Below are 27,241 nucleotides of genomic sequence, written 5' to 3' on the forward strand. Positions count from 1 at the left end.
TCTACTTGGTCTCCGCCTCTCTTTCTTTTCCTCCCATTTCCTTCCAGGTTCGCGGTTCCCCTCGCACCCACGAATAACTGAATCCCGCGGGACGGGATAGTCAATGTGTTATGTAATTAGAACGTTCAGTCAGGGTAGCCCTATGCAACTCTGTAATTCCTTGGAGTTCAGGATTTCTCTGTATGGAAAATTAATATCTGAGGAGCCAAAATGAGTCTGAATGACTGTACAGTGCCTGGCTCAGTGACTGTTCCCTTATACCCTTTCTTCTTTACCCCCTTCCTAATTAGTAATAAAGTCCAACACACACACACACACACAAACACACATGCACACATACACACTACCATGAGCACCACTAAACAAAAACAAAAACAAAAACAACTCCCAGCATGTTGGATATACAAATAGAACATGGGGCCAGAATAAGAGATTATTTGATTTAAAGGAGAAGGAAGAAGGGGGATCTAGGATACAGCTGCCATTAGGTGGAGAATGGAGAGTTGGGTAGCTGGTTGGTTAGTCAGTCAGTCAGTTAATTAGTTAGTTAGTTAGTTAGTTTAGAGATGAGATATTGTTGTGATACACAAGTTAATCTCAAACTCCTGATATCATGTGATCCTCCTGCCTCTGCCTCCTACAGAGTTGGGTCTGTATGTCTATACTATGGGTGGGGGGCAGGAACCTTTCAAACATCAAGGAAAGGTAACCATGCAGATGGGTGACTCTTCAGTGAGTGTGGAAGAGGAAAGCATGCTGTGGGATAGTTCTAGGTTGGGTTACAAAGTTAGCTCATGCTGAAATATTATAGAAATGGCTCACCCTGGAAATACAAAGAAAAGACTTGGTAAGGGTCAGGGGAGTGCTCTCATGGCCATCATCTCTTGCCATTTTCTTCCTCTTCTCCCTTCTTTTCCTCCACCTTCCCTCCCCCTCTTCGATTTCTCCATCATCATCTCTCCTGTCCATCCCACTATTACAAATAACAATTATCAGGGCTGACTGAGGCTAAGCATACACTAAGTTCTAGGCTCTGTACAGACTTCATATCGTTCATGAGGACTCCTGAGTGAGTTTCAGGAAGTTGATCTCTGGGAAGAAAGACTTCAGGAGTACAGAAAATCAATTATAAATGGAGTGGCTCAGGGTCACAAGGACATTCTGTTCCCTCTGAATCTCAGAAAGCCAGGATCCTCCTGTACAAACTTTTATGCTTGGAAGCCTAGAAATCTGCACGTTCTAGAGGTCAAAGGGCTCTCTCTCTCTCTCTCTCTCTCTCTCTCTCTCTCTCTCTCTCTCTCTCTCTCTCTCTCTCTCTCTTTCTCTCTCTAAAGAAAAGAGAGGGGAGGTGTATATTTAAGTGTTTAAGCAAAAAGAAAGACTTCATAAAAAGTATCCAAATGAACTCTAAGGTTAGACAGAAGTGCTAAGGTGGGCAGAGTGTGCATCTGGGAGAGAGTAGGAAAGTTTTTATCTTGGAAAAGAGTAACTGGGCTTGTATGAGGTCTTCTCTTTCCTAAGAACTCCAGTATGGCCTTTCCTATGGCTACATCCTGTCTTCTGCCCAGACTCTAAGTAATCCTGGCTTCCTAGGGGAGTTGATCCCTAGGGATCTGCAATCTTCTTACCATGTCTCTTCCTTAAGGACAAGACCTGGAACAGGACTCCACATTGTACCGTTGTGGAATTCCTGAGTGCAGGAATGTAACAAGAGGTGATTCAAGAGCATGGTCCAAATCTGGGCTTCAAGGATAAAGATGGCTCATTGGGTAAATGAAATGAGCTGGCCCCTAAGCCTGATGATCTGAGCTTAATCTCTTGAACCCACAGAGTGCAAGGAGAGAACACTTGGGAACTTGTTCTTGACCTCCAGATAGGCACTGAGGTATACCCCCTCCCCAATAAATAAGTGTAAACAGCAACAGTAAAACAAAATGGCTTCAGAGTCACGGACTTCCCACAGTTCACTGTGCATCTCAGCATCACATTCAGTATGGACCACACACAGGTGTCATCTCTGAGCAGAGTCAAGGGGATGCTCTGTGTATGCACAAGGTTACCAGTGGACAGCATGACCAAAATAGTTAGCAGGAGAGATGGCTCAGCAGCGGTTAAGAGCACAGACTGCTCTTCCAAAGGTCCTGAGTTCAAATCCCAGCAATCTCATGGTGGCTCACAACTATCTGTAATGGGGTCCAATGCCCTCTTCTGGTGTGTCTGAAGACAGCTACAGTGCACTTACATAATAATAAATCAGTCTTTAAAAAATAATTAGCAGCTGAAAATATCAGAAAAGATTTCCATGATTATAATTAAAGTAAGCTTGCTCTTTTATCATGAACTTTGGAAATAAAAAATCTAGGGGGGGGGACTCAGTCAATAAATCTAGAAATAAGTCTATATCACGCTTTTACAATAAAAATAAATAAGAACAAAATATTCAATCTAGCTTCTATATAACAAGGATGAAAAATAATTTGTAAGTTAAAATAATTAAATGTAATAGGTCATGAAAATATGAGGTAACTTTCTATAAATTAGATTGGCATTGATGGTGTATTTATTTCTGGTATCATCTGCATATACTTTAAATGCTATGTAAATATTTATGGTTATTAACTCAAGAAGTATCTATCTGGTTCTTGTTTGCACTAACTCATGCTATACATGATAGAGAATAAAAGGAACTGAAGTAAGTATCCATTACTGTTTCTCTATCTTCTATGGTTAATATTTTATAATATTTTTATATGCATGGAGTGCATGTGTGAGTGTGCATGTGTTGCATGTTTGCATGTGTGTAGGTGCATCTGCAGGCTCAAGGTTGGCATCTGATCTCAACTGTCTCTACCCTACATATGGGAGCAGGATCCCTTGCTGATCCAGAGCCTGCCATTTTGCTGAGGTTGTGGCCAGCCTGCTTGCTCCAAAGATTCTGTATAATACACTTCCCACATTCTGGAAGCACAAGTGGACTGCCACACCCATTGGCTTTTAAGTAGGGAATCCAAATTCCACTCCTGAGCTTCCACAGCAAACATTCTAACCAGCTGAGCCATCCCCCCAGCCCCGAGTGCAACTTTAAATGGCACCAGATAACAGGACCAGAGGTTGTTTCACAGGGCTTCCAAGAAAGGAAGCCAGCTCGAAGGCATCCGTGGTCTATGGATAATAAACGTGGATACCAGTGTAGGAGCTGTGAATATAGAACAGCAACAGAGGAATTGGGAGCAAGAACTACCATAAGCTGGTTGTGACTCTGAAATTGTAAAGCCATCTGAAAGTGATGAGAAGAGAATGTTCTCGGGGTGGGGTTGGGGGAAAGACTAAAAGGGGAATTGGAGAACTCAGAGAAGGCTCCATGGGCAACCTAATGCTGCATATCTCATCAAAAGCAGAAGCACATATGTTGTGTGTGCAGTGCAGTAGAGGCTATTGACATTCATGGACTTTGGGAGACATAAGCCTGAGGGTGATTGCTATGTCACAAAGGGGAGAGGGCAGAACCCCCAAAAGGCTTCTTCCCTAGTGGGGCTTACATTGAAAATTGGTGAAATGGACACACATATTTAAACACCAGTAAGAATCATTTAGAAAGAAAAAAAAACTTTCTGACAAGCATGAGGACCTGAGTTCAAATCCCTAGCATGGATAGAAAAGCCAGATTGGACATATATACACCTGCAACCCCAACAGAGATCGCTAGTGATCAGAAACAGAATTGCTGAGGCTTGCTGGCCTCCACTCCAGCCTGACTCCAGGTTCAGTGAGAGACCCTGTCTTTTTTTAATTAGGTATTTTCTTCATTTACATTTCAAATGCTATCCCGAAAGTCCCCCAGACCCCACCCACTCCCCTACCCACCCACTCCCACTTCTTGGCCCTAGCGTACCCCTTTACTGAGGCATATAAAGTTTGCAAGACCAAGGGGCTCTCTTCCCAATGATGGCCGACTAGGCTATCTTTTGATACATATGCAGCTAGAGTCAAGAGCTCCAGGGTACTGGTTAGTTCATAATGTTGTTCCACCTATAGGGTTGCAGACCCCTTTAGCTCCTTGGGTACTTTCTCTAGCTCCTCCTTTGGGGGCCCTGTGTTCCATCCAATAGCTGACTGTGAGCATCTACTTCTGTGTTTGCCAGGCACTGGCATAGCCTCACAAGAGACAGCTATATCAGGGTTCTTTCAGCAAAATCTTGCTGGTGTATGTGATGGTGTCAGCATTTGGAGGCTGATTATGGGATAAATCCCCCGGGTATGGCAGTCTCTAGATGGTCCATCCTTTTGTCTCAGCTCCAAACTTTGTCTCTGTAACTCTTTCCATGGGTGTTTTGTTCCCAATTCTAAGAAGGGGCAAAGTGTCCACACTTTGGTCTTTTCTTCTTGAGTTTCATTTGCTTTGCAAATTGTATCTTGTATGTTGGGTGAGGACACATGCTCCACTATGTTCATAGCAGCCTTATTTATAATAGCCAGAAGCTGGAAAGAACCCAGATGTCCCTCAACAGAGGAATGGATACAGAAAATGTTGTACATTTACACAATGGAGTACTACTCAGCTATTAAAAAGAATGAATTTATGAAATTCCTAGGCAAATGGATGGACCTGGAGGGCATCATCCTGAGTGAGGTAACCCAATCACAAAAGAAGTGACTTGATATGCACTCACTGATAAGTGGATATTAGCCCAGAAACTTAGAATACCCAAAATACAAGAGACACCCTGTCTTAAGGGAACAAGGCTACACAGAGTAGAGCAGGATACCTGACATCTTTCTGTGCATATGTGCACGTGCATGTACTCTCTCATGGGTAAAATATTTACACAGATGAAACAAATCCTTTAAAAAAATTTTTAAAAAGAAAACAGAAGAGACATGGTATTAATTAAAATTTTAAAGGCAGATTAAATAATTATTTAGAGTTGTCAAGGGCATTGACAATTGTACTCAAAACCTCCATCTAGTATCAAGTGTTAAAAAAAATATCTTATACAAAATGAACCATTTTTTTCTTTCCTTTTTTGTCTTAGTCAGTGTTTGTATTCCTGCACAAAACATCATGACCAAGAAGCAAGTTGGGGAGGAAAGGGATTTTTCAGCTTACACTTCCATACTGCTGTTCATCACCAAAGGAGGTCAGGACAGAAACTCACACAGGGCAGGAACCTGAAGGCAGGAGCTGATGCAGATGCCATGGAGGGATGCTGCTTACTGGCTTGCTTCCCCCTGGCTTGCTCAGCTTGCTTTCTTATAGAACCCAAATCTACCAGCCCAAGGATGGCACCACCCACAATGGGTACCCCCCTCCACCTTGATCACTAATTTAGGAAATGTCTTACAGCTGGATCTCATGGAGGCATTTCCTCAAGGGAGGCTCCTTTCTCTGTGATAACTTCAGCCTGTGTCAAGTTGACACACAAAACCAGCCAGTACACTTTTGTTTTTCATATTTAAGGAATAAACTACAATACACTAGTTCTCTTGGTTTTGATTCTGTTTTTAATTCATGGGCTCTAGTTGAGCCCTGGTTAATTCTAACCATAGGTGAGGAGAACGCCAGTGTAGTGAAGTGTGTGTGAGGAATGGATACTTAAGTCTGGCTTCCAAACAAGCCACTTCTTCATGTTTCATTTGCAAGTGAATCTACTAGAGAGCTTGAATCTTGGGCCATGACATTCTGATTCGATAGCCTGGCTGGCTGCTGAGATTGCAGATCGTAACAGCTCCTGGGTGTGCCAACGCTGCTGGTGTTAGGAAGGCCAAGGCAGGGTTCTAGGTGCTTTGGAAGTGTGCTAATCTGGTGTCAATACGGGGCTTTGCTTGGTTCTTGTTCATTCACATTGAACTCAGAAGAGCATCCCTACACCATGCCACCACTGAGCCACCATCTCTCACCATGTCCATCTCTTTTCATATGCAGCTCCAGTCAGAATGCAGCGAATGGTGCTTAAATGAGCATCTTGTACAAAAGACAGATCTGAGGGATTATCGGAGTCCTACAACTCCCTGAAGCTGGTACCATGATTAGATCAATGTTATAGTGAGTAAGGGTTCACCCTGGAGAAGTTAATCCACACCAGTATGCACAACAGGATTTAGAACGGAGGGGCAATTCAGATGCCAGGCTCCTGGGCATCTGTTTCCTCCCTCCTGTGCAACATCCCATTTTCTTCTGCCGCTGCATCAGAAATATAATGCGGGTGACTGCTCTTCCCTTCCAATGCTCATAATCTCAGTCTGTTCTTCCATCAAAACTCCAGGGCTCTTTGCTGAGGATACAGCTCAGTGAGTAAATGCCTGCTGTGGAGGTGAGGACCTGAGTTTCCATCCCAGGATGCATGAAGAACCAGATGTGTGTAACAATCAACCCAGCACTCCTAAAGCAAGACAGGAGGTATAGGCTGAAGATTCCCTGGAAGCTCACACGTCAGGGGAGCAAGGGACCCAAACGGGGTGGAAACAGAAGACCAACACTATCACACACACACACACACACACCACTCTGTGGCTCTTGCTCACCCACATAAGGATAAGCACACACATGAACATGCACACACAAATACATTATACATAGAGAGGAGAGGAAGAAACGACCATGCCTTGAGAAAAGCCATTTAAAATTTAAATTTTCTATAATCCTGCAAAGGGGAGAAACATCTGATATCAAGTCTGAGATCTTGTTTTTTCTTTTTAAGAAGCAGTATCAATTTATAAAAGACAATCATAGGCCTCTCAGGTCTCTTGGACATCAGAGTAGTCGCATTCTACACCAGGAGGATGACCGAAATTCCCCCAAGAACTTTCCTAAAGCCACTATGTGACCGATTACATTTATGATCTGGGCACAAACTTTACAATGTCCCTAAATCTTAATAAAGATTTTAATTAATGTCCTCTTGTTATTTTACTAAAGAGACCCTAATTCAGTACAGCTAACCAAAATGACTGTGGTGAGAGTGTAATGTATGAGAGAAAGGAAATAAAATAAAATAAAATAAAATAAAATAAAATAAAATAAAATAGTGGCCACAAAGTATGTTTGCACAAAGAATTTGCAAGAGGTTCTACCATGCACCATTAAGTTTGTCCTCTAGATGTCTGATACAAGTGGTTGGAATTCATTGGGCTCTGGAACTTTTAGATATTCCTCTGGAGACTCTGATGTATGGTTGTATGTCATGGAAGATGCCCCTTTCACTCTACAATCTGAGGGGGGTGGGGGAAGGAGAAGGAACTAGGATGGCCAGTGAACTTGGACAAGAAAACGGAGACAAGTAAATGTTCGATGCTTCTTCATGGAAGCTGGGCCCTTCCTTCAGTGATGAGCGTCAGCTAACAGGCCACCGAAGTGCTGGTGGCTGAGTTTGCACCCGCTAATACGTTCATGACATTCAGATGGTTATCATAAGACCTTGTTCGCAGTTACCACTGTGATGATATTATGGTTGTTTTATGGGTGCCTCAAAGAGCTTGCAAAGCCATGTAATTATAACACCCCGTGCCTGTTACTACCTCTCTTCTTTAGCACTGTGATGATAGTATCTAAGCAAAACTGTGATTGTACTGTAGCCTGTGCACTTGAAATGATACACTCCATTCAGTGTGGTCTGCCGCACGAGATAGCGTAAGAGCCCTGCAACAATGTACCCTACCAAGCCAGAAGTGACATTTGCATCCAAGGCCCTCCCAGGCAGGGACACCCTGGACCAGAGTTGGCTCTCATTTTCTCCTCCGTTTCCGCAGATAAGGTTTAGCCTGAAAAGCAGTTCAACTCAGAGAATAGGATGAGCTTTCTCTTTCCCCTCAGCTGCCTCTTGCTCTTGGCATTTTGGAATGCCGGGACTGCCAGGACAGTAACTCGAGCTTCCAAATTAATCAAAACACACAGTGCCCAGTTCAAGCCCTGGCAGAGAAGCCCAGGAGCCAAGCAAGCTCTCCTCTGCTGACCCCAAGGCCACAACTTCCCCAGCCACCACCCCTTAGATGCTAAAATGCTTTTGGTCCCAGGCAGGTGCCCTGGCGCTGGGGTGGTGCCTATCTGAGGGCAGCTTACCTGGGGAGCAACCGGGCAGAGAAGGAACAGCAGGGTAGCAGGCAGACCAGACAGGCTCCTCGAGGTTATGGCTGGAGGGAATCCACCCGTGACCGTGACTGTGTTCCTCTTCCCAGCCTGTCCAGCCTCAGGTCTGTGTGCTGGCTGCGAGTTGAAGGCCGGCCGGCAGCAGATGGGCAGCCCCTAGAGCGGCCAGCAAACTTGGCCTCCGGAGTCGCAGACTCCCGCGCGCCTCCCGCTTAATCTGGGCAGGGCTGCTGGCCACTCCCCCCACCCTGTGCAGCCACCTCCCTACCGCACACCCCTAAATTCCTCACGTTGACCTGCACCCGCTAGACACCTAAGTCCCAGGATCTCAGGGACATCACATCTTTCACCCTGACCCCTGGAGCCCACCTGCCTACTTGCTCTGCGGGCGCCCAACCCTTTCTCACTTCCTGGGCACGATGCCCGGTTGAAGGGACAGTGCCCGGCGAGCTGGGAGGGAGAGGGGACGAGGGCGGGACCTCAGCCACTTCTCCCCTCCCTTAGAGTCACAATCAAAAACTTGGGTGAGGACAAACAGACCGCAGTGGGTCGAGCCCTTACAAAACTCGCCCCAGTGGGCCAGCAAGGCGAGCGTCACTGCGCGGCCTCTCCAATCTGTGTCCCGCGGGGGACATGGACGCCTGAGAACCCGTGGATCCGGTAGGTCACAGAACACAGAAAACACCGGGACTCGGGACCCGTCATGCACTCCAAGTCTGCTCCAAGGTTCCTGGTGCTCCTGCTGCTTATCCTGCTGCTGCTCCTGGCTGCCCCGCCTGTGGCTAGCAAGGTGAGTGCCTGAAAGGTTGTGCAGATCCCACCCTGCAGCAGAGCTATGCCTGTCTCCTGTGGGACAAGCCTGCGCCACTCACTAGGGTTCTGTCTTTGAATCACTATCTGGAGGGTTGCTCAGCTGCGGGCTCCTCCTGAGTCCCGGGATGGGATCGCAGCAGCACACAACTCTGAGGAACAGGTGGAATGTGCTGCGCTGGAAGAAGTGGAGAGCCAGTCAGTGGTCCAGGACCCCAGGAGTCCCGGATGGAGGAACAAAAGCTTACAGAGAACAGAAAATGGATAGCAATAATTAGGTTATAGACAGGCAGATGATATGGATGGACCTAAGATAACTGATGATAATAAATATAATGTAAGTGATATAAGGTATACGATGATGATGATAAGCAAAAAGGCAGAGGTAAGAGGTATATAGATAATAGATGGATGATCAGATAGATGAGTTTGGTAGTAGGTGGATGGGTGGATGGATGGATGGATGGATGGATGGATGGATGGATAGAGAGGTAGGTATAGATAGATAGATAGATAGATAGATAGATAGATAGATAGATAGATAATGAAAATAATGGCCAGGGTTCTGGAGGTGCAATGTCAGGATGGTGAATGAAGTGCACCAGCCTGGGAGGAAATTCTTCCTTGGGAGTCTCAGCTCTGCTCCTTCCAGACCTCACTTTAACTCTGACTTCACTGGGGCTCAGTGTTCCTTTGGACTCTCTGGACACAAAAGCCATCACGGTAAAAAAAAAAAAAAAGAAGACACAGAACTTACATTAGGATGAATTAATCAATTTTGTGATGATTTTGGTTTTTATTTGGAATTTGGGTCTCCCTGTGCTCACTTGAATCTGCTCCATAATGCTTGGTTTTTTGCCACTAAAGATAAAAATCTCCTTGAAACGACGAGGAGCCTAGAAGGGCCTGGCTAAGTTTCAGTTTGTGAATCAGAAATTTAACTTTTCAGATGCTTGATGCTGTTTGTTGACTTGGGTGTGGTCTTGGGTATGGTGAGCTTCATCTCCAATGATGATGAGCAGGTGTCTCAGTCTTACAGGACCGAGGCTGTGACTGGAGATTAGTGGTCCCTTATGTGTCACAGGGGAACACTTTAACGACCTACGGTTGCATGTACTCTGCTTGTTTCCAGTGTGCTTCTCTCTTAAGGGAAGCATTACAGGATCACAGCTAGGCTAACCCTCCTCTGGATCCCATCCCTCTAGATTTCCCACTTCCCACAAATCACCCAGACCCAGCCTTTTGTGGTGTTTCTTTCCCATTTCTATGCATGTAGATCCACAACTACAGACCCACAGCAATATAGAGTTGTATCTTTAGCAGAACTATATTCAGATTAAATGTCTCCTTTGGCAACTTCCAGGCCTGTCTGCATCTGTGGTTAAGATCTCCATCTTTCATCTCTTCACTTTCCTGCACAGCTTTCAATGAGAGCTAAAGTTAATTGATCTGGTCGCCCACCTTTCAGTCATGTGCTGGTGTCTTAGTGTCTTCGCCTTTATACTCCAAAACATTTTACAACCTATATAAAGTGGCTCTAACAAGACAATATTTTTCAGGGTTAGTGAGATGGCTCAGTGTATGAAAACTAACAATATGAACTCAATTCCTAAATTGATTAAGAGAACCAGCTCCTGAAAGTTGTGTCCTTTCCCTGCCTACATTCACACAATATATGAATGAGTGAGTGAGTGAATGACTGACTGAATAGGACTGCCTGACCTAGGTGACGAAATACTGCTGGACAGGATGGCTACAACTCATGCAAACTGGTGTGGATTCTCTAACAGCTTTAGCAGAAACCAGTAAGTCATGTTATACAAAGGCCTAAGAACATTCCAGAACAGTAATCATCATCATCATCATCATTATCATCATCTTTCCAGACTTAGAAGAAAAGCAATGAGGTTATGAAGGGACCTGGGACTCTCAGAAAAATCAAAGGGTGAGCTGGAGATGGTTCAGCAATTAAGAACAGTTGTGGGTCTTTCACAGGATCTGGGTTCGAGTCCCAGAACCCATTTACAATCATCTGTAACTCAGGACCCAGGGGATCCAGTGTCTTCCTCTGGCCTCCATGAACACCAACACAGACATGCTCACATGCCTACATGCAGAGAGAAGACTCACACATAAAATAACAATGAATACATCTCATTTTTAAAATGTGGTACCCTGTGACCAGAGAACTTCCAGCTAATATCATATGCGATCATGTTGCAATCATGCAATCTTGCATGTAAAATTATTTCTGTTTTGAGTTTGGAGAGGTCAAAACATTACAATTTAAGTTAATGACTACCAAAGTGACTCCATCTGCTCTGCCCCTATTGAAGCTTCAAGTGAGCCTTTGTTAAAAACATTCAGAATTATCATTCCCACTGCACCTTCTGAAGGAAACAGAACCGGTGTCCTCAAAGATTACAAAATGATCCATATTACAGAGAAAAGATATCTCAAGTTAACTGGTACCTGCGTGACATGTACCAACACGGCTGAACCTACAAGCCAGCTGTGACCTTGAGCAAAGCAGGCAGTACTCTGAATCTCAATCTTTGTATCTCTGACCTGGGAGAGTTGACACCTTTCCAGTAGGCAGCAAATAATGAGTGAGGTAGCGGGGGAGGGGACAATCTTCAGGCCCATCCAGCTGTTGACAATGTGGCCCAATGTACCAGCATCCTTCTAGGACAGACATTAGAAATCTAGTTCTTAGTCATAAATGTCTTGTATTAATATTAGCAAGCAACTGAGTTCAATTTTACTCGAAGCAAAATAACAAGCAGGAAAAAAAATAAACAAACAAGCAAATCACTAGTGGATCAAACAACCTGCAAGTGAGAGATACATCCAGCGTTTGGGCTATCATGTGTCTAATCTCTGTGCTATGTTAGCTGGATGTCTCCAGCTGTACTTTAGCATTTCCCTAAACAGGAAACTAGCAGCAGTGCTGACCCTGCATGCCCTCCTTGGCCAAGGTGGAAACAGCCTGCCCACACAGTTTGTCCCCGAGTACCCAGGGAGAAGGACTTTGCTGCTTGGCTGAGAAGCCAAGGGCTGCCTAGCTGTTCACTGTACCTACGGGCTTACTGCTGCCTTCTGCTCAGTTCACCCATATCAAACTGGCAAGAGCCTTCTGCTGTTACTCCAGGCAGTGGGTGGGGAATGGCGATGGGGTGAGCATGCCTATCTCTGCTCCCTGGATAAGGTTTTACCAGCAAAGTTAGCATTCTCTTAAGTTCCAGGAACAACTCTAAGATGCACATAGCACACAAAGATGCTTTCTCATCTGAATTTATTTTCAAAATCAAAACCTTCAGTTGGGCTAGTTAACATTTCAAACAAACAAAGCAGTAATGTAATGTAATGTAATGTAATGTAATGTAATAGCACAAATTTATTAATCTCTGAGACTAAGCAAATATTAATAAAACGTGACTTGTTGTCTCTCAGACTCCCTGTATTGGGGGGGGGGGAATACAGAATGTCATAATACTTAAATTCTTAACTCTGTTCCAGCCCAGGAGGTCTGTGTATGCTATTCTCATGAAAGATTTTGTCTTTATGCTCCATACAAGTGGGGGAGGGGTGTGTGTGTGTGTGTGTTATGGTTTTTCAAATATAATAGTTTCATATTACACACTTGCTTTTTAAAATCATTGACTAGTATGTCATTGGATTGTATCCATATTGACATATTTTTGTAGAAGAACCCATTTCCTAGCATTTTGGTAATATAAAGTAGGTTATTTTGTTAGCCCCTTCCTTACAATGTAAGCCAAGCTGCGCACTTTTATTTTACAAAGTTGCCATGTGTGCCTCTCTGTGCAACATTGTGACAACTGGAACTGGAATTCCTGGGTGCATAAAGAAGAGTCTGTTTACTTTATTGTTACAGTAATTGTTCAGTATTGTTATATTAATCTACAGTGACGTTACATCATGTTTACTTTTTCCTTCATCAATGGCAAAACTTGATGTGCTTGGATGTTAGTGAGTGAGAGAGACCTTGTTTTAACTAGTAAGCCTTCATCTGTGATTGCCTCTTTATACTTCCCCCATTGTGAACTGCCTGGACAACTTTCTGCTCCTGAGTCTATGACAAATTTTGCCTTTCTCTTACTAAAATATCTGAAGTGATATGTGAATTTGGATATCAAACTTATGCTATTTAAATGTTTCAAGTTGGTGATTCTAATCTTTGGTTTACTTTTTCATTTAGTTATTGATGTCTTAATATACACCACTTCATCCAACATAACTTCAAACTTACCCATGTTTCTTTAGCATTTCGTCTTCTCCTTGTCAAAGAAATCATTTCTTGGAATTATGAAAACATCACTTTATATTCCTCTATTTGAAGAAAAAAAAGCCTCATAGTTTAAAAGTGTTTATCCTAGAATGGTCTTCAATTTATGGTATATGGATTCATTTTCACCCATATAGATAACAAATTATCCCATATTCTTTTCAATGGTGCATTCTTTTTCTGCTTCCCAGTTACATCTGTAAACGTATAAGGTCTGTAGTCTCTCTGTTCAGTCTGACTGATCCCTCCTTTGTATGGTTCTGTTTTGTGTTATTCTCTATGGCAATAGCACACTCTTTCTGTCTGCTTTCTTTGTTTTCAAACTACATCTTCTAGAACAAGTCACAGACAGAACAGTCATGCCTGCTGTCATTATTTTCTTTAAAATTGTCACTGCCATTTTGCTATGTCCCTCTAGCTGAGGTCTGGCATCCACTTAGCAAAGTTCTACCAAAATTCTCTGACATGCATTGCATGTAATGCTGCATAAACATGTGCCTGTCTCATACAAATGATACTGATTATTGATTTTGAAACTTTAATGTGGGTCTAGAAACTTTAATTCTCTTACTACTTCTAATAGCTTATGCGTTTAGATTTCACATGTAGCTAGTCAGCTAGTCATATTATCAGTGAATAATAACTTTATTTTTTCTATTCTTTTTATATTTTGTCTTCTCTCTCTCATTTGTGTGTGTGTGTGTGTGTGTGTGTGTGTGTGTGTGTGTATTTATAGGAGGAGGGGTTCCTGCACGTATGTATAGAGACCAGAGATCAACATTGGGTGTCTTCTTCAATCTCTCTCCTCCTTAGTATTGAGACAGACTCTCTCACTGATCTTGAAACTAGCTAAATGGGATGGCTAGCAAGCCCCGGCGATGGTCCTGTTTTGGCTCCTCAGTGCTGGAAATGTATTGGTGTGTGCCTCACTTTTATGTGGGTGCTATTGAGTGAGCTCCAGTTCTCATACACTCTACTGACTGAGCCATCTTCCAGCCACTCTTTTTCCTTTTAATACTGCATTAATTATAATTAGCACTTTGATCTTGTCTCATTACTTACATTAAAGAGAATGATTCTAACATTCCATTAACACTGTATCTGCTGTATAGTTTGTACTGTCTGTCAAATAAAGAGTTTCATTCTCTCATGAATCTTATGTTTTCTATTTTATTAAATAAATCTATATTCATGCTATTACTGGTTTTGTATATATGTTAAGTAAACCATAGTCTTTAGTTAGGCGATATAATAAGTCAATATGTTTTGAAAGTCAAACCATCCCTGCATTACTGTAGGATGCACTCTTAATTGGTCACAATGCCTTTTCTTAAAACACACTCATTATTGAAGATGACACAGGAGAGCACACCAACAAATGTAAAGTGTGGCCAGCCACCAGTTGAACACCTCAGTAAAGGCTATACTGGTCATGGCACAAAGCAGTACCAGGACCAAAAAGTCACTCCTCCAACTCTCTGCCATAAAGATACTAAAATCTGGTTTCAAGTCATCACTTCTTCCCTTTTATTCAGACTTATCCAAGTCCTCACTGGCACTTTGCATGAGCTGAAACTTTGTATCTAGATTCACAAGCTATTATGCTTCTTTGGGCTGTCTTGTTTCCTTCTGACTTTCCATTGTGACAGATCTCTTGGTGGCGTGGAATGGGATTTCACTTTCATCACTGCATAGTGCTCTGAGGTTTGAATAAAGGCAGCATCTCTATCTAGGAATGGCTTCCGAATTGAAGCCATTACATGTAATGCTACCACATGCATCTTTATTTATGAAGTTCTGAAATATTTTTTGAGTTTTTTTTGTTTCCTAATATTTAAGTATTTTATGTTCCTGGTGCTACTATACACAATATATTTTAAACTTTTAGGTGATCTGACTACTAAGAACATAATAAAACCCAGGTGAATTTGGTATTTTGATAGTGAGCAAGCAATTTGAAAAGTGCAAATGGATTTAATGGAAAAAACTTTCTGCCTTAATTGCCTGGCAAAAATTAATTAATAATGCTTTAATATCACTAATCTCAAAACTTTTAAAAATATTTATTGTGATAGCCTTGCTGTGTGGATTATCAAAATGTTATTTCTTTTTGTTGTTGTTGTTTTGGGTTTTGTTTGTTTGTTTGTTTTATTTTGTTTTGTTTCGAGACAGGGTTTCTCTGTATAGCTCTGGCTGTCCTGGAACTCACTTTGTAGACCAGGCTGGCCTCGAACTCAGAAATCCACCTGCCTCTGCCTCCTGAGTGCTGGGATTAAAGGCGTGTGCCACCACGCCTGGCTCAAAATATTATTTCTTAATTCTCAAATGTGTTAAGTTTTTCCTGGTTATATTTTTTTCTTAAATTTTAGTGCAAGTTATATTCTGATTTTTAAATTTTTGTAAAAGTCAAAGTTTTTGATCATGCCACTAAATTGTAATATATGAGACAGGATTTCGCTAGGTAGCCTAGGTTGGTCTATTGTAGCCCAGGCTGGTCTATAGCTCAGAATCCTGCTGCCTCTTCATCTCTAGTGCCCAGACTACATGTTCAACACCACCACTCTCAGATCTCTGCTTTCATATTTTCTCCCCTTCTTTTCTCTAAATTCAACACTCTCATTAGTCATCTGCTTGGCCTTACTGGATTTCCTCCTTATTCTCTTACTTTTTAAAAATGATTACACTCCTTTATTTATTTATTTATTTATCTATCTATTCATTTACTTATTTTGTGTATCTGTTCACACAAGCCATGGCATGCCTGTGGAAGTCAGAGGACAGACTGTGGGAGCCACTTCTCCCCTTCAGCTGGTGGGATCCAGAGATTTGAGTCACAAGGCTTACTGGCCAGTGCCCTTCTCATCGAGCCATCTCACTAGCCCTGACTTCATAAGTGAAACACATTGCTCTGCAAATCTTGGCCTGCCTGAGTCTGAAATCTTTATCTTCAGCTCCTCAACTTCCAGTCACCTCCAGCATTACACAGGCTTGTTCTGATGGCTTCTTGTCACTTTGTTCTACTGTTTCATGATTGAACCTCAAAATTAATGGTTTCCATGCCTTTGGAGCCAATCTTTCTCCAGTGGGCAATGGGAGATATAAAATAAATCCTCTTCTACCCACACAGCCTCACACAGACCTTCTGTATAGTCCAGCGAGAATCAGTCTCACTCATACATATGCCGTCTCACAAGATACTTCTGGAGGGATCAAGGCCTAGCTACTTCTTCTATTTTAATCTCCTCGTTCCCCACATTTCAAACCCCATGGTTTGTGTGAAATCCCATTCCAAGCCACCAAGAGATCCATCACAATGGAAAGTCAGAAGGAAACAAGACGAGCCCAAAGAAGCATAATAGCTTGTGAATCTAGATACAGAAGTTTCAGCTCAGGCAAAGTGCCAGTGAGGACTTGGATAAGCACTTGGATAAGTCTGAAGAAAAGGGAAGAAGTGATGACTTGAAACCAGATTCCTCACATTCACCCTCCAGTTCTCTAATTCTCTTTTCAGCTGTTTATAACGTTCAGAGGATTCTCCTCTACTGTAATTTCTTTGTAGTGATCATGAACTCAACGTATGGCAAGCCCGTTAAAACCCAGCTCCAGTGATGCCTACCTTTAGTTTCTGCTTTAGCTGCTCATCTTAAAGTGAAGGCAATGGGTTTGAGCCTTGTGACTTTGTGGAGCCTGGTTGATTTAACACTCACGCTTTCCTTTGCATGTTGGTGACCATTCTCCATGCATTAACTGTGACTACTGATAGTCACCATAACTTACTTTCAGGGACTACCTGAGTCTCTATGCTCTACATGGTTTCCGTTCTTATGTATCTGTCTTTCCCATAGTGCCTTTTGCTGCGTCTTAAGCATTTTTACAAGTCTCTGCAGCACCATCCTGATTCTTGGTCTTTATCTCAAGGTCCCGAGTCTTCTGTTTGCTGACTCTCTCAGGAGGAGACAGTGTGAGGGAGAGCAAAGGGGGGAAAGTGTCTCCTCTCATCACTCAGCCTGTCTCAGCCGGTTAGCGCTACAGAACCAAGTAGTACTGGAGCTTCCTAGGCATCATCAGATGTCTATGTCCCCCTCAAAGCAATATACTAAACCTTGCCCCAGGGCGACAATATTGGAGCATGGGGCCTTTAAGAGGAGATTTACTTATGAGGGAAGAAGCTCATGCGTATGGTTAGTGTCCTTTTAAAACGGAGGCCTGCCTGCTTTCCGCTGTCTAAGACAGTATGGAGATGCCTTTGTCACAGCAGAGGGCAAGGCGTCCCCAGACACTGAATCCATTACCATCTTCATGGTGAACTTCTCAGTCTCCAAACTGTGAGTAATACATTTTTATTATTTACAAATGACCAAGACCAAGGTATTTTATTCGCTCAGTCCCAAATAAACTATGAAGGAAACAAACAAGTTTCTTTTCATGTTCCCAGGGTCACCTTCCTCCAGCTCCTCCTGCTGTTGCTTTCTCCAAATATAGCAGGTTTTTGTTTGGTGAGACAGAGGTCAAGATCAACACAGCACAGCCGCCCAGTCTCTGCTCATACCAAGCCAAGGGTCTTTCTCTTTGAGGACTTTCCTGAGGATAAGCCGTTGGTTGGCTTTGAGTAGGATCCTAGGAAAAGCAGTGAGATGAATGGAGTTTATCCTCATACTTCTCCTATCATTTTGACTGTATTTACCAGTGTGCAATATGGACTTCCTGATGTTAAATGTGAGATTGGCTTTGCTCAGTATTGCAGCTGACAAAGGGCCCAGAAACTTTAGCCAGTGTACTCTTCCAACTGCAGGGTTGTCTAGCTGGAGAACGCCCTGCATTCCTGCATCCCTCTGGAGCTGACCATACTCGCACTGTGGCATTCAGCCAAAAGGGCAGCCATCCATCATGGAGTAAAAGACTTCCCAAGCCCTGTGAAAACACACAGTGTGTAGAGTATTTTTGTTCCACAAGGTTTATATGAGGCTTCCGCCTAAACTCTTAATCATAACATACCTTCGCCATAGCTCATTTACCTCAACTCCCTTTTCAGTTTAAGGAGAAACTAGGATGATACCATTTTAACAGTACAGCCATCTTCCTGGGTGGCCCTTTCACAGTGTCCCCGAATTTCTACTTAAGCACTCAGAGGGTCTCAATCTCTAAAAGCTACAGTGACCTAAAGGCTGTGGAGAGATTTTTAAGACAAACACAGGTGAACTCCTGGTGCTGTGTTCAGTGAATAAGTACCCTGGGTACACATGGAACTCACCTAAGAGGCACCTGTGGCGATCACATGTTTGTCCTACAAAAACCTATACATACCTATAAAGAATAGGAAGCCTGGGGGCTGGTGAGATGGCTCAGTGGGTAAGAGCACCCGACTGCTCTTCCAAAGGTCCAGAGTTCAAATCCCAGCAACCACATGGTGGTTCACAACCATCCATAACAAGATCTGACTCCCTCTTCTGAAGTGTCTGAAGACAGCTACAGTATACTTACATATAATAAATAAATAAATCTTTAAAAAAAAAAAGAATAGGAAGCCTAACGTGAGAAAGGTATAGGCTGGAGGGAAAAGTCACATTTGCAATATTTTCATGTTTTGTAGAATTCATCTGTCTCTGTATGTCTTTGTCACCATGGGATGCTTTGACAAACTACTATAAATAGATATTTATTTCTCATAGTTCTATGAGATCATTAAGTCCCAGATCTGGGTACGCAATGGCTAAAAGATGGCAAAAGCCCCACTCTTGGTTTTTAGACTACCAACTTCTTGTGTCCTCAGGTAGACAGAGCTGTCTGTTGTCATCTTGCCAGGGTACAATTCCCATCACGGGACTTCTCATGGTTCAAGCACTACCACATTAAAGGATCGTTCAAGCACTACCACATTAAAGGCTCTAATGCATAGATTTGGGAGGGGGGATATAAAGATCCTCCATAATACCTTGTACCTTGTTTGAAGGTTTGTGAATAGTGTGCCCTGACCTTTGACCAAACACTTGACATAGATGAAAAGCTATCAATGATGCTTAGAAGGTCGTGAACCTTCTGCAGCAATCAGTGTAAAACCTTAGCTTTAAACAATTTCTATAACAAAAATTCTCAGTGTTATTCATCCTTAGAAGCTGGGAACTATCTATAATAAGAGTCTCTGTGTTTCAGAAAAGTTTGCTGACCTTAGCACACAACATCCGACAAGCCCGAATTTCCTGTGATGAAGTATGTATAGATTTGTTAAGGCAGGCATTAGTTCTGCATTCATCTTGTGTAATCACTGTCAATCTTTCCTTCTCCCCAGAGTTTCCCCCTTTGCATCTGCTAATTAAGGTTCTGGCTTCAGGTGTTTGTTCTGGCTAAGACTGAACCAGGTTTCATTACTTGGTAAGTTTCCACTTCATATAGAGTGAGAACTTCAGAGCTATAAACAGCTGTGTGTCTGTCATACAACAGGAATATGATGTGAGCCATTTCCTATGAGCCATGTAAAACCATGCTGCAATTTTCTAAGTTTTATTTAAATATCCAAGGCAACTTGTAAGTTAGCTTGAACATATATCTCAATGCATGTATATTATCTACATATATAATTACTATAAAAACATCAATGAGATACTTTACAGTGTTCTTCAGATCATGACTTCAAACACTGTGAACAGGACATATTAATTGAGACAAGACACATTTCTATGTATAGCCACTGACCTGGGAAGTGACTTCTGTATACATTTTCTAGTGGATTAGGTAGGGCTCAGTCCATACAGTCATACCCATGGGAAGAATAGTGCGATTGTTTTTTATTAAAAGTCATTGTCAAAGTTATAAATAAAGTTTCTATCATTAATACCATTACTATAAGACTGGGTATTAAATTCTCCCATGATTTCTGGGTAACAAACCATATTCAAACCCTAACTTGGTGGGGTAAGTCCACAGGGTTGTGCATGACTGATTATGGATAAGATTAATGCTTACACATAACAATCTAGCTTTCTAAAAATACAGACAATGGAGAGTAATTTATGTGGCAGACACAACAACTATTGAACTACCTGTGACTAGCAGAGTGGCTTACGAATGAGTCACACACAGTGCCCTTCCTTTGTCTAGATGACACATCACTCACTGCTTATGCCTCTTCAGCCTCATTGGGAAGGATCTGAATTTGCTGAGCATGGCACCAAAGCAGAGAGGATGAAAGGCCATTAGAGAGGTGTGAGGAAGTAAAAGGCATCTTAGAAGCAGAGGAATAAAGGAGAAGTCCTCTAGATCAGCATAGCTTTGCCCAATCCAGTTCTCCCACTGTATCCCATGAAGCTAACAATAACGACTACACACAGAGAAAAGAAGTTTAAAAGCTCAGCTCTGTGCATTTAATATCACACTAAGGAAAGTATTTTCACCGGGGCTGGAGAAATGGTCTAGCAGTTATAAACACTGAATGTGCTTCCAGGGGACCTGGGTTTAATTTTTAGCACCCACATGGTAGCTCACAAACATCTGTAACTCCAGTTCAAAAGGATTTGATTCCCTCTTCTAGCTTCTGTGAAGACTAGGTGGTGCAGATAGGTACATGTGGGCAAAACACTAATTCACATAAAATAAAAGTAAAGAATATTTCCATATGTCAAAATAGGTATTGTATACAATATATATATATATATATATATATATGCATTCATACACACACATATATGTATACATACACATATATGGGGTGTGGTTAAAGTTTTTTCAGTATTTTTTCTTTGCAAGGTAGAATTGGTTTTAAAATGTGTATTCTTCAAAGTTATTTAGAATATAAAAACTGGGAGATGTAGTTCAATCATAGAGCTCTTTCTTACTATGCTTAAAGCTTTGGTGCAATACCAGAACTAGAACAAACAAATGAATAAATGATACTTGTAGTTATACAAGTGCTTCATCATCTTGGTAGCAGACTGGAGAGTGTGCTGGATAGTTTAACGTTAACTTGACACATGCTAGAGCCACTGGAGAGGAGGAATCATTGATAAAGAATACACTTGCATAACATCTGGCTGCAGACAAGCCTGGAGGACATTTTTTCTAATTAGTGATAGTGAGGGAGAACCTAGCCCACTATGGGTGGGGCCATCCTGGTGGCTGATGATCCTGGGTTCCCCAGAAAGCAGGCTGAGCAAATCATAAGGAGCAAGCCTGTAAGCAGCACCCCTCCATGGCCTCTGCATCAACTCCTGCCCTGTTTGAGCTTCTGTCCTGACTCCTTTCAGTGATGGTGTGTGATGGATGTGGAAGTATAGGCCAACCAAACCCATCCTTCTCCAGTGTGTTTTGGTCATGGTCTTTCATCATAGAAATAGTAACCCTAACTAGGACAGGGAGTAAGTCAGAAAGTTTCCAGTTTTAGCCACTAAGATCTATATTTCTTAATTTGGTTGTCTCTTCAAATTGGACTCTCAGACAACCTATTCCACTGTTTAAAAATGAGTTCAAGTGTGTTTAGAAACACTGGGGAGATTTGTCGTAATAGAGACAAAACAGTCAGGTCACTGGAATTTTTTTTTCCCATCATGATATTTTTGTTGTTATGTGAACTTCCCAAGGAAAAGGTTCCCTAAGTAGGAAGTGGAAAAGTCTGTAATCTTCACCCTTCGCATCAAATGACAAAGTTTTCATGGGGAGTCAAAGTAACAAGGCAAAATGTTTATTATCTTTGTTTGACCAGGGGACCGTTTTATGCTGTGTGTTTATGTATAATATTGAGAAAGTCAAAGAGTTTGCATCTTGGATTTCAAAATAAGTTGGATGTGCTTAAAAAGTGAAAACAAAATCCACTGTATTCATATTTTCTGAAGAAGACATTGCTATTGGCTTGGTCTCTTCCTTTCCAGACCTTTTCTTTGCCTGCTTTTCCATTCAACAGTCAACTTACATATTTTTTGTGTTGTCAGTTCTTATGAAAACACTTTTCAAATTTCTACAGAAGACTTCATTGTAGACTGGTGTCATGTATTACTGAAGAAAGCTATCCCACTGGGCATACTGTGTATTTCCAGTTATTTAGAAGTAAGGGCTAAAGAAATAGCTTAATCTGCAAAGTACTCACTATGCAAGCATCAAAACGCAAGCTGCATCCATGTGAACCACCTAAGAAAGCCAGGTATGGGTGCATGCGTTTACAATCCCAGCATGAGGAAGGCAGAGAAATATAGATTCCTGGAGTTCCCATGACAACCACCCTAGCCTAGTGGGTAAACTACATATCAATGGAAAGACCATGTGTACGAACCAAGGTAAATGGTACTTGAGGAACCCTGTACAGGGTTCACCTCTGGCCCCCAATTTGCATACACATGCACACATGTGCGTGAGCATGCATGTAAACTCACGCACGCACGCGAGTGCACACACACACAAACACACATGGTGGGAAGAATGCTAAAGTAGAAATGAAGATAAACCTTTACTAAAGTTATCTCTTAATGATAATGATCATTTAATAAAGTAGATACCCAACACCATATCTTGCATTTCTGGTAGTCAGATAGCCAAGTAATATCATTTCCAATTCACAGATAAAAATCTGATCCAAGAGCATTCTCGGTTAATAGAGGAAGTGAGTGTGTAATGGGGCTATCTGAGGAATCTTTCTAGATAACCAAAAAGGAGCATCAGATACCACCCTGTCTATCATTTAAATAACTACAGGATGTTTGAGGTAAAATTGAAACTTAAAATGCTTTGTTGTCTGAGTAAATTATTCCTGACACCGTTTCCTCCTTTTAATTGAAGTCAGCGTCCAAATCCTTTTATTTGCTGAAATATGATTTCTCTCTGCAGCGTAGAGATGGTTTAACCTGTTTCCACACCACTGTCCCAAGGACCTCCTTGAAGACAGGTGCCATGCTTTACCTGTCCTGGCAATCCCAGTTCTTAGCTTCATAGCTGGTATCCCGAGCCTTCAATGGGCTGTTGTGGAACTGGGCCACTATTCAACCAAACACTAAAACCAAGATATCCGCAAAGAAAAACTAGTTCTTCAAATCCTTTGCCATTTAGGAGAACTATGATTGTCAGATGAACAAGACATTTATTATTTCAACAATTTGAATACTTCCTCATATCTTTACTGAGTGTTAGGCAGAGTGCTACATGCTGGGAACAAAGATAGAGTTTAAAAATGTTTCCCCCTCATCCTCCGGGAGTGTGTGCCTAAGAGACAGGCCTGGATAAGCACCTAGACAGTAAATGATCCTTTCCTTGACAGGGTAAACATGGAAAAGTACAGTTGGTTTTGGAATTAGGAGAAAGAATGGAGATCAGTGAACATAGAACTCTGTGGAAGAGCAGCAGCCTGTTTAGTGCAGGAGCCAAAAGTAGGAAGATTTTACTGACTTAGAAACTATAGTTTATCTTCAGAGTTAGGTACGTAGGGTAGCAGTGAGTTTGGAGAGCAGTACGCAGCATCCCTGGGCAGCACTTGCATGCCCTCCCCAAAGCTTGTGCTCCAGCTCCAACTCGTGCTGGTGGCTTATACAGCGGTGGGCTGGATCCTCTTTATTTGGTCACCCCAAGAAAACACAGATTACACAATTAATTCCTCCCAAACCTTTAATACTAGGGCTGTGCCACATCTGAAATCTCATGAAAGAAAGAGCTCATGAAGGTTCCCACTCACAGAAAGACTGCACCCGTGTTCCAGGCAGCTGCTCTGAAATAGTTGGTGGAGACCAGCTTGTGGATTTCTTCAATACTGCATGTACCTGGGGTTGACCCCATGGGCTATTTTCCACTCACTGTGGCCTGCTCAGGCCTCTCTGAGACAGAACATAGACAGCATGTCCCAAAGGTGCTTCATCCCCAGACCTACAGAGGCAATCATGCAGGTAGAAGCATCCGAGGCATTGTGACCTACGAGGCAGGTAGCATCCAGCCTCGGGAAGAGTCCTTCATAGGGTACCAGGAGAGGACGACTGTTCTGATGGCTTTGGGCAAGTCACTCAAATTCCAAGGCTCTCCATTTCCTGAGTCATAAAATGTGGCAGATAAAAATTTGCTCTCCCTTATCTACAGAAACACTGCAGTTAAGCACACTCGGTGCCCAGTCAAGCATTCCACAGATGCCAGGTATTGCCGAGACAAGAAAGCTTCAACAGGTCAGCGAAGCAGCCTTCTGAATGCGCTTCTCAAGCGCCTGAAATGGCCCTGTTGTGACCAGGACTTCCTGGAATGTATTAAGGAGTTTCTTACTTTAAAAATATTATCCAGTGCATTCTTTGCTGCTGGTATTTTCTAATAACTTCATTGGAAAATGTCAGCAGAAACAACATCCTCCCTGAGCACTGTCCCCATTAGGAGTGAGAAGTTTATTGCCCTTATGCCATCCCATGCAAACATTGTTGCTAAAGCCCCACCGGTGATGTCATCACTTTCATGGGTTTTCAACTACTTCAGCTAACATACTTGTTGATTACAGAGCTAGTCCTGACTGATAGCTAGTGTCAATAATTTGGAGGCCTAGGAGATGTGGGTAAGAGCACTAGCTATGCAAACATAAGGACCTGAGTTCAAATCCCCAGCACTCGTTAAAGAAAGAACTAACAGAGGCGAGCATGCCCATACATAGCTGAAATCTCAGCATGTGACCTGGACATGGATGAGTGACAGAGAATGACAAATTGCTAGGACAGCCAGCCTAGCTGAAAATCACGGAGCTCTGGATACAGTGAGAACTCTGCCCCAAAGGAGTAAGTAATAAAGCAGGACCCCAGCATCTAGCCTCCTTACCCCTTCACATGGGCATGCACACCCCCACCCACACAGAGCTATCAGGCACACACTCATATACCGCTATAGCACAAACACACACACACACCCATCACACACATACACATTGCATACACACACATCCCACACATTTGACACACAGTCACACAGCTATCATACACAGCTATCACACATCACACACACATACACCACAGCCACATAGCTGCCACACAAATCACACTTACATATCACACAAATCACATATCCACACACATCTCACACATACCCATTACACATTCACACACACACACACACACACACACACACATCATACACCCCACACACATCACACTTACAAATTAGATCACATGGCATATCACATTTAGTACCTTGATTTTTTGTGTAGTGATGGGATTAGCAAGTCAAGCCCTAAGCCTTACCTTTATTGTGAGTTATACTGTATTATGAACATTTTCTCAACATTAAATATTTCTTTAAAAGAAATGTATCACATTCTATCATGTTTATACACTAGTACAGCTCAATCAAGTTTTCTGGTATTGATAGTGAGACCAATGGTAACTTTTCTTGCTTCCTGTCTGCCTTTTGCAATAGATTCATATAATGAAAACCATTAAGTGTAACTAGCATAAAACTGTTTGTGTGACAAGTTATATTTGTAAAATAATAAAATCTTAGTGGGGCTAAGTAAAAATAAAATGGAATTACTGAAAGTCCTATCTTGTAACTAAACCAATAACTAATATTATACATATACATAGTTAATATTCTTTTTATATTTACTGAAAAATATGATTGGCTGGGACCTGACAGATGAAACTTCTCTTTAAATCCTCAAAATAAACATAGTGAGGCTCAGTAAGTAAAAATAATCCCCAGTGGCCGATCTGCCCAATATTACTTCTGGAATGATCTGTCTATCCTTTTTTTTTTTAAACTTGTCTCAGTTCTGACCCAAATTAAGCCAAAGAAGTATCTTGAGTGGTGCCAGTATTTTCTTAGATCACGGCCTCGAGATGAAACACAAATCTAAAGGCCACAGAAAAGCATGGACTCTATTCACTATGCCTTTGTGGTGATCAGGAGTTAGCCGAATGTAGTAAGAAAGGATGCTTCAATCATCCCGCTATTTCAAGTGTCCCTGCCCAGCTGTGACAGCTGTGAACTGGGAATGAGTTAGGCTCAAACCCTGCATCACGGCAGGGTGATGATGTTGGTTCTAAATCCTTCCAACAGCTAGAGGATAGTTCTCAGTGTTTCACCAAGCAATTTTCTCTTTGCCTACCACTTCCCTCTTATCCCATCATGTTTGTTGTGTTAGAAAGCCATTTGTATCCGGACAGATCAAACCAGACCATCACAGTCCCACAAGAAGAGGTTTATTGGAGTGAGTAAGGAAGAGGAGGGAAAAGGGGAGAGGGATGGGGTGGTCCTTTATCTTTTATTTGGGTCATGATGTAATCATGCATACCACTGAGGAGCACAGGTGAGATGGGTGCCCGGAGTATGTGGCAGTTGCCCAGGGCAACAGACGCAAGAGGCTCTTTGTCACCTACGGGTAATGTCATCACTGGATTCAGAGGCTGATCTTAATGTCAACAGTGTTCCCCTCCCCTATCTTTATGATTAGGGACACTGAGTCTCACACTTTTCTCTAGGTTTCTTTAATGCTGTCCTGGTATAATTCATGTGCATACACCCAGACAGGCCTGACTTCCATACATCACACTGCACAGTGAGTTGGTAGTTTGAGAGTGTCTTAACCTCCGAAGTGATTATGTGATGGCTGCAGTATCAGCTCAGGAACAAGAATGGCGAAAATCAAACAAACTAGAAATAGAAAGGACCTTGAGACCTAAGGCCTCATGACAGAGGAAAATGTGAGAAGTCACGACTTGTCCCTGTTGAAGCAAAGTATCCGTCAGACCCAGATCCCCCACCCCCTTGAGGTACCACAGATACAGCCCAAGAACTCCAAGAAGCTGGCATGAGCATATGTTCTCCACCTTCTGAAATGAACGCAGAAGCCAAATGCCAACTGCTCCGGCATGCACCAGCTGGCACACTGTAAATGATTTACTTGGGAATCCGTTCAACAAAGTTCACCTTCAAAAAACCCCATAGGGAAGCTTCCTTGAGTTCTCCCCTGCCCTCACCTGTGAACCGACCATGCCCTTTCTGTTGGATAAATCGCTGAATCGGTCTACACAGAGCAGGCTCTGCTTTTATAAGTTTTCTCAACCCCTAATTTTCCTATTTATTCTCTATGAGGGTGGTGGGTTTTG

At 42.4% G+C, this 27,241-nt stretch overlaps 2 protein-coding genes across 2 annotated transcripts in view; one reads left to right on the forward strand and one right to left on the reverse strand.

Annotated features, from left to right (window-relative positions):
• Col4a4 (collagen type IV alpha 4 chain) overlaps positions 1-8,345 on the reverse strand; it is a 126,434-nt gene extending 118,089 nt beyond the window's left edge. The window contains exon 1 of the mRNA XM_029475388.1: positions 8,057-8,345. The gene's annotated coding sequence lies outside the window, so the exon portion shown is untranslated. The remainder of the gene's footprint in view (positions 1-8,056) is intronic.
• A 54-nt stretch (positions 8,346-8,399) lies between these two features.
• Positions 8,400-27,241, forward strand: part of Col4a3 (collagen type IV alpha 3 chain) — a 130,059-nt gene continuing 111,217 nt past the window's right edge. Inside the window, exon 1 of the mRNA XM_021155885.2 lies at positions 8,400-8,873. Within this exon, the coding sequence (XP_021011544.1) occupies positions 8,787-8,873 (87 nt within the window). The 5' untranslated portion in view covers positions 8,400-8,786. The remainder of the gene's footprint in view (positions 8,874-27,241) is intronic.

This window comes from Mus caroli, chromosome 1 (genome assembly GCF_900094665.2).
Source record: "Mus caroli chromosome 1, CAROLI_EIJ_v1.1, whole genome shotgun sequence".
In the NCBI taxonomy this organism is placed as follows: Eukaryota; Metazoa; Chordata; class Mammalia; order Rodentia; family Muridae; genus Mus; species Mus caroli.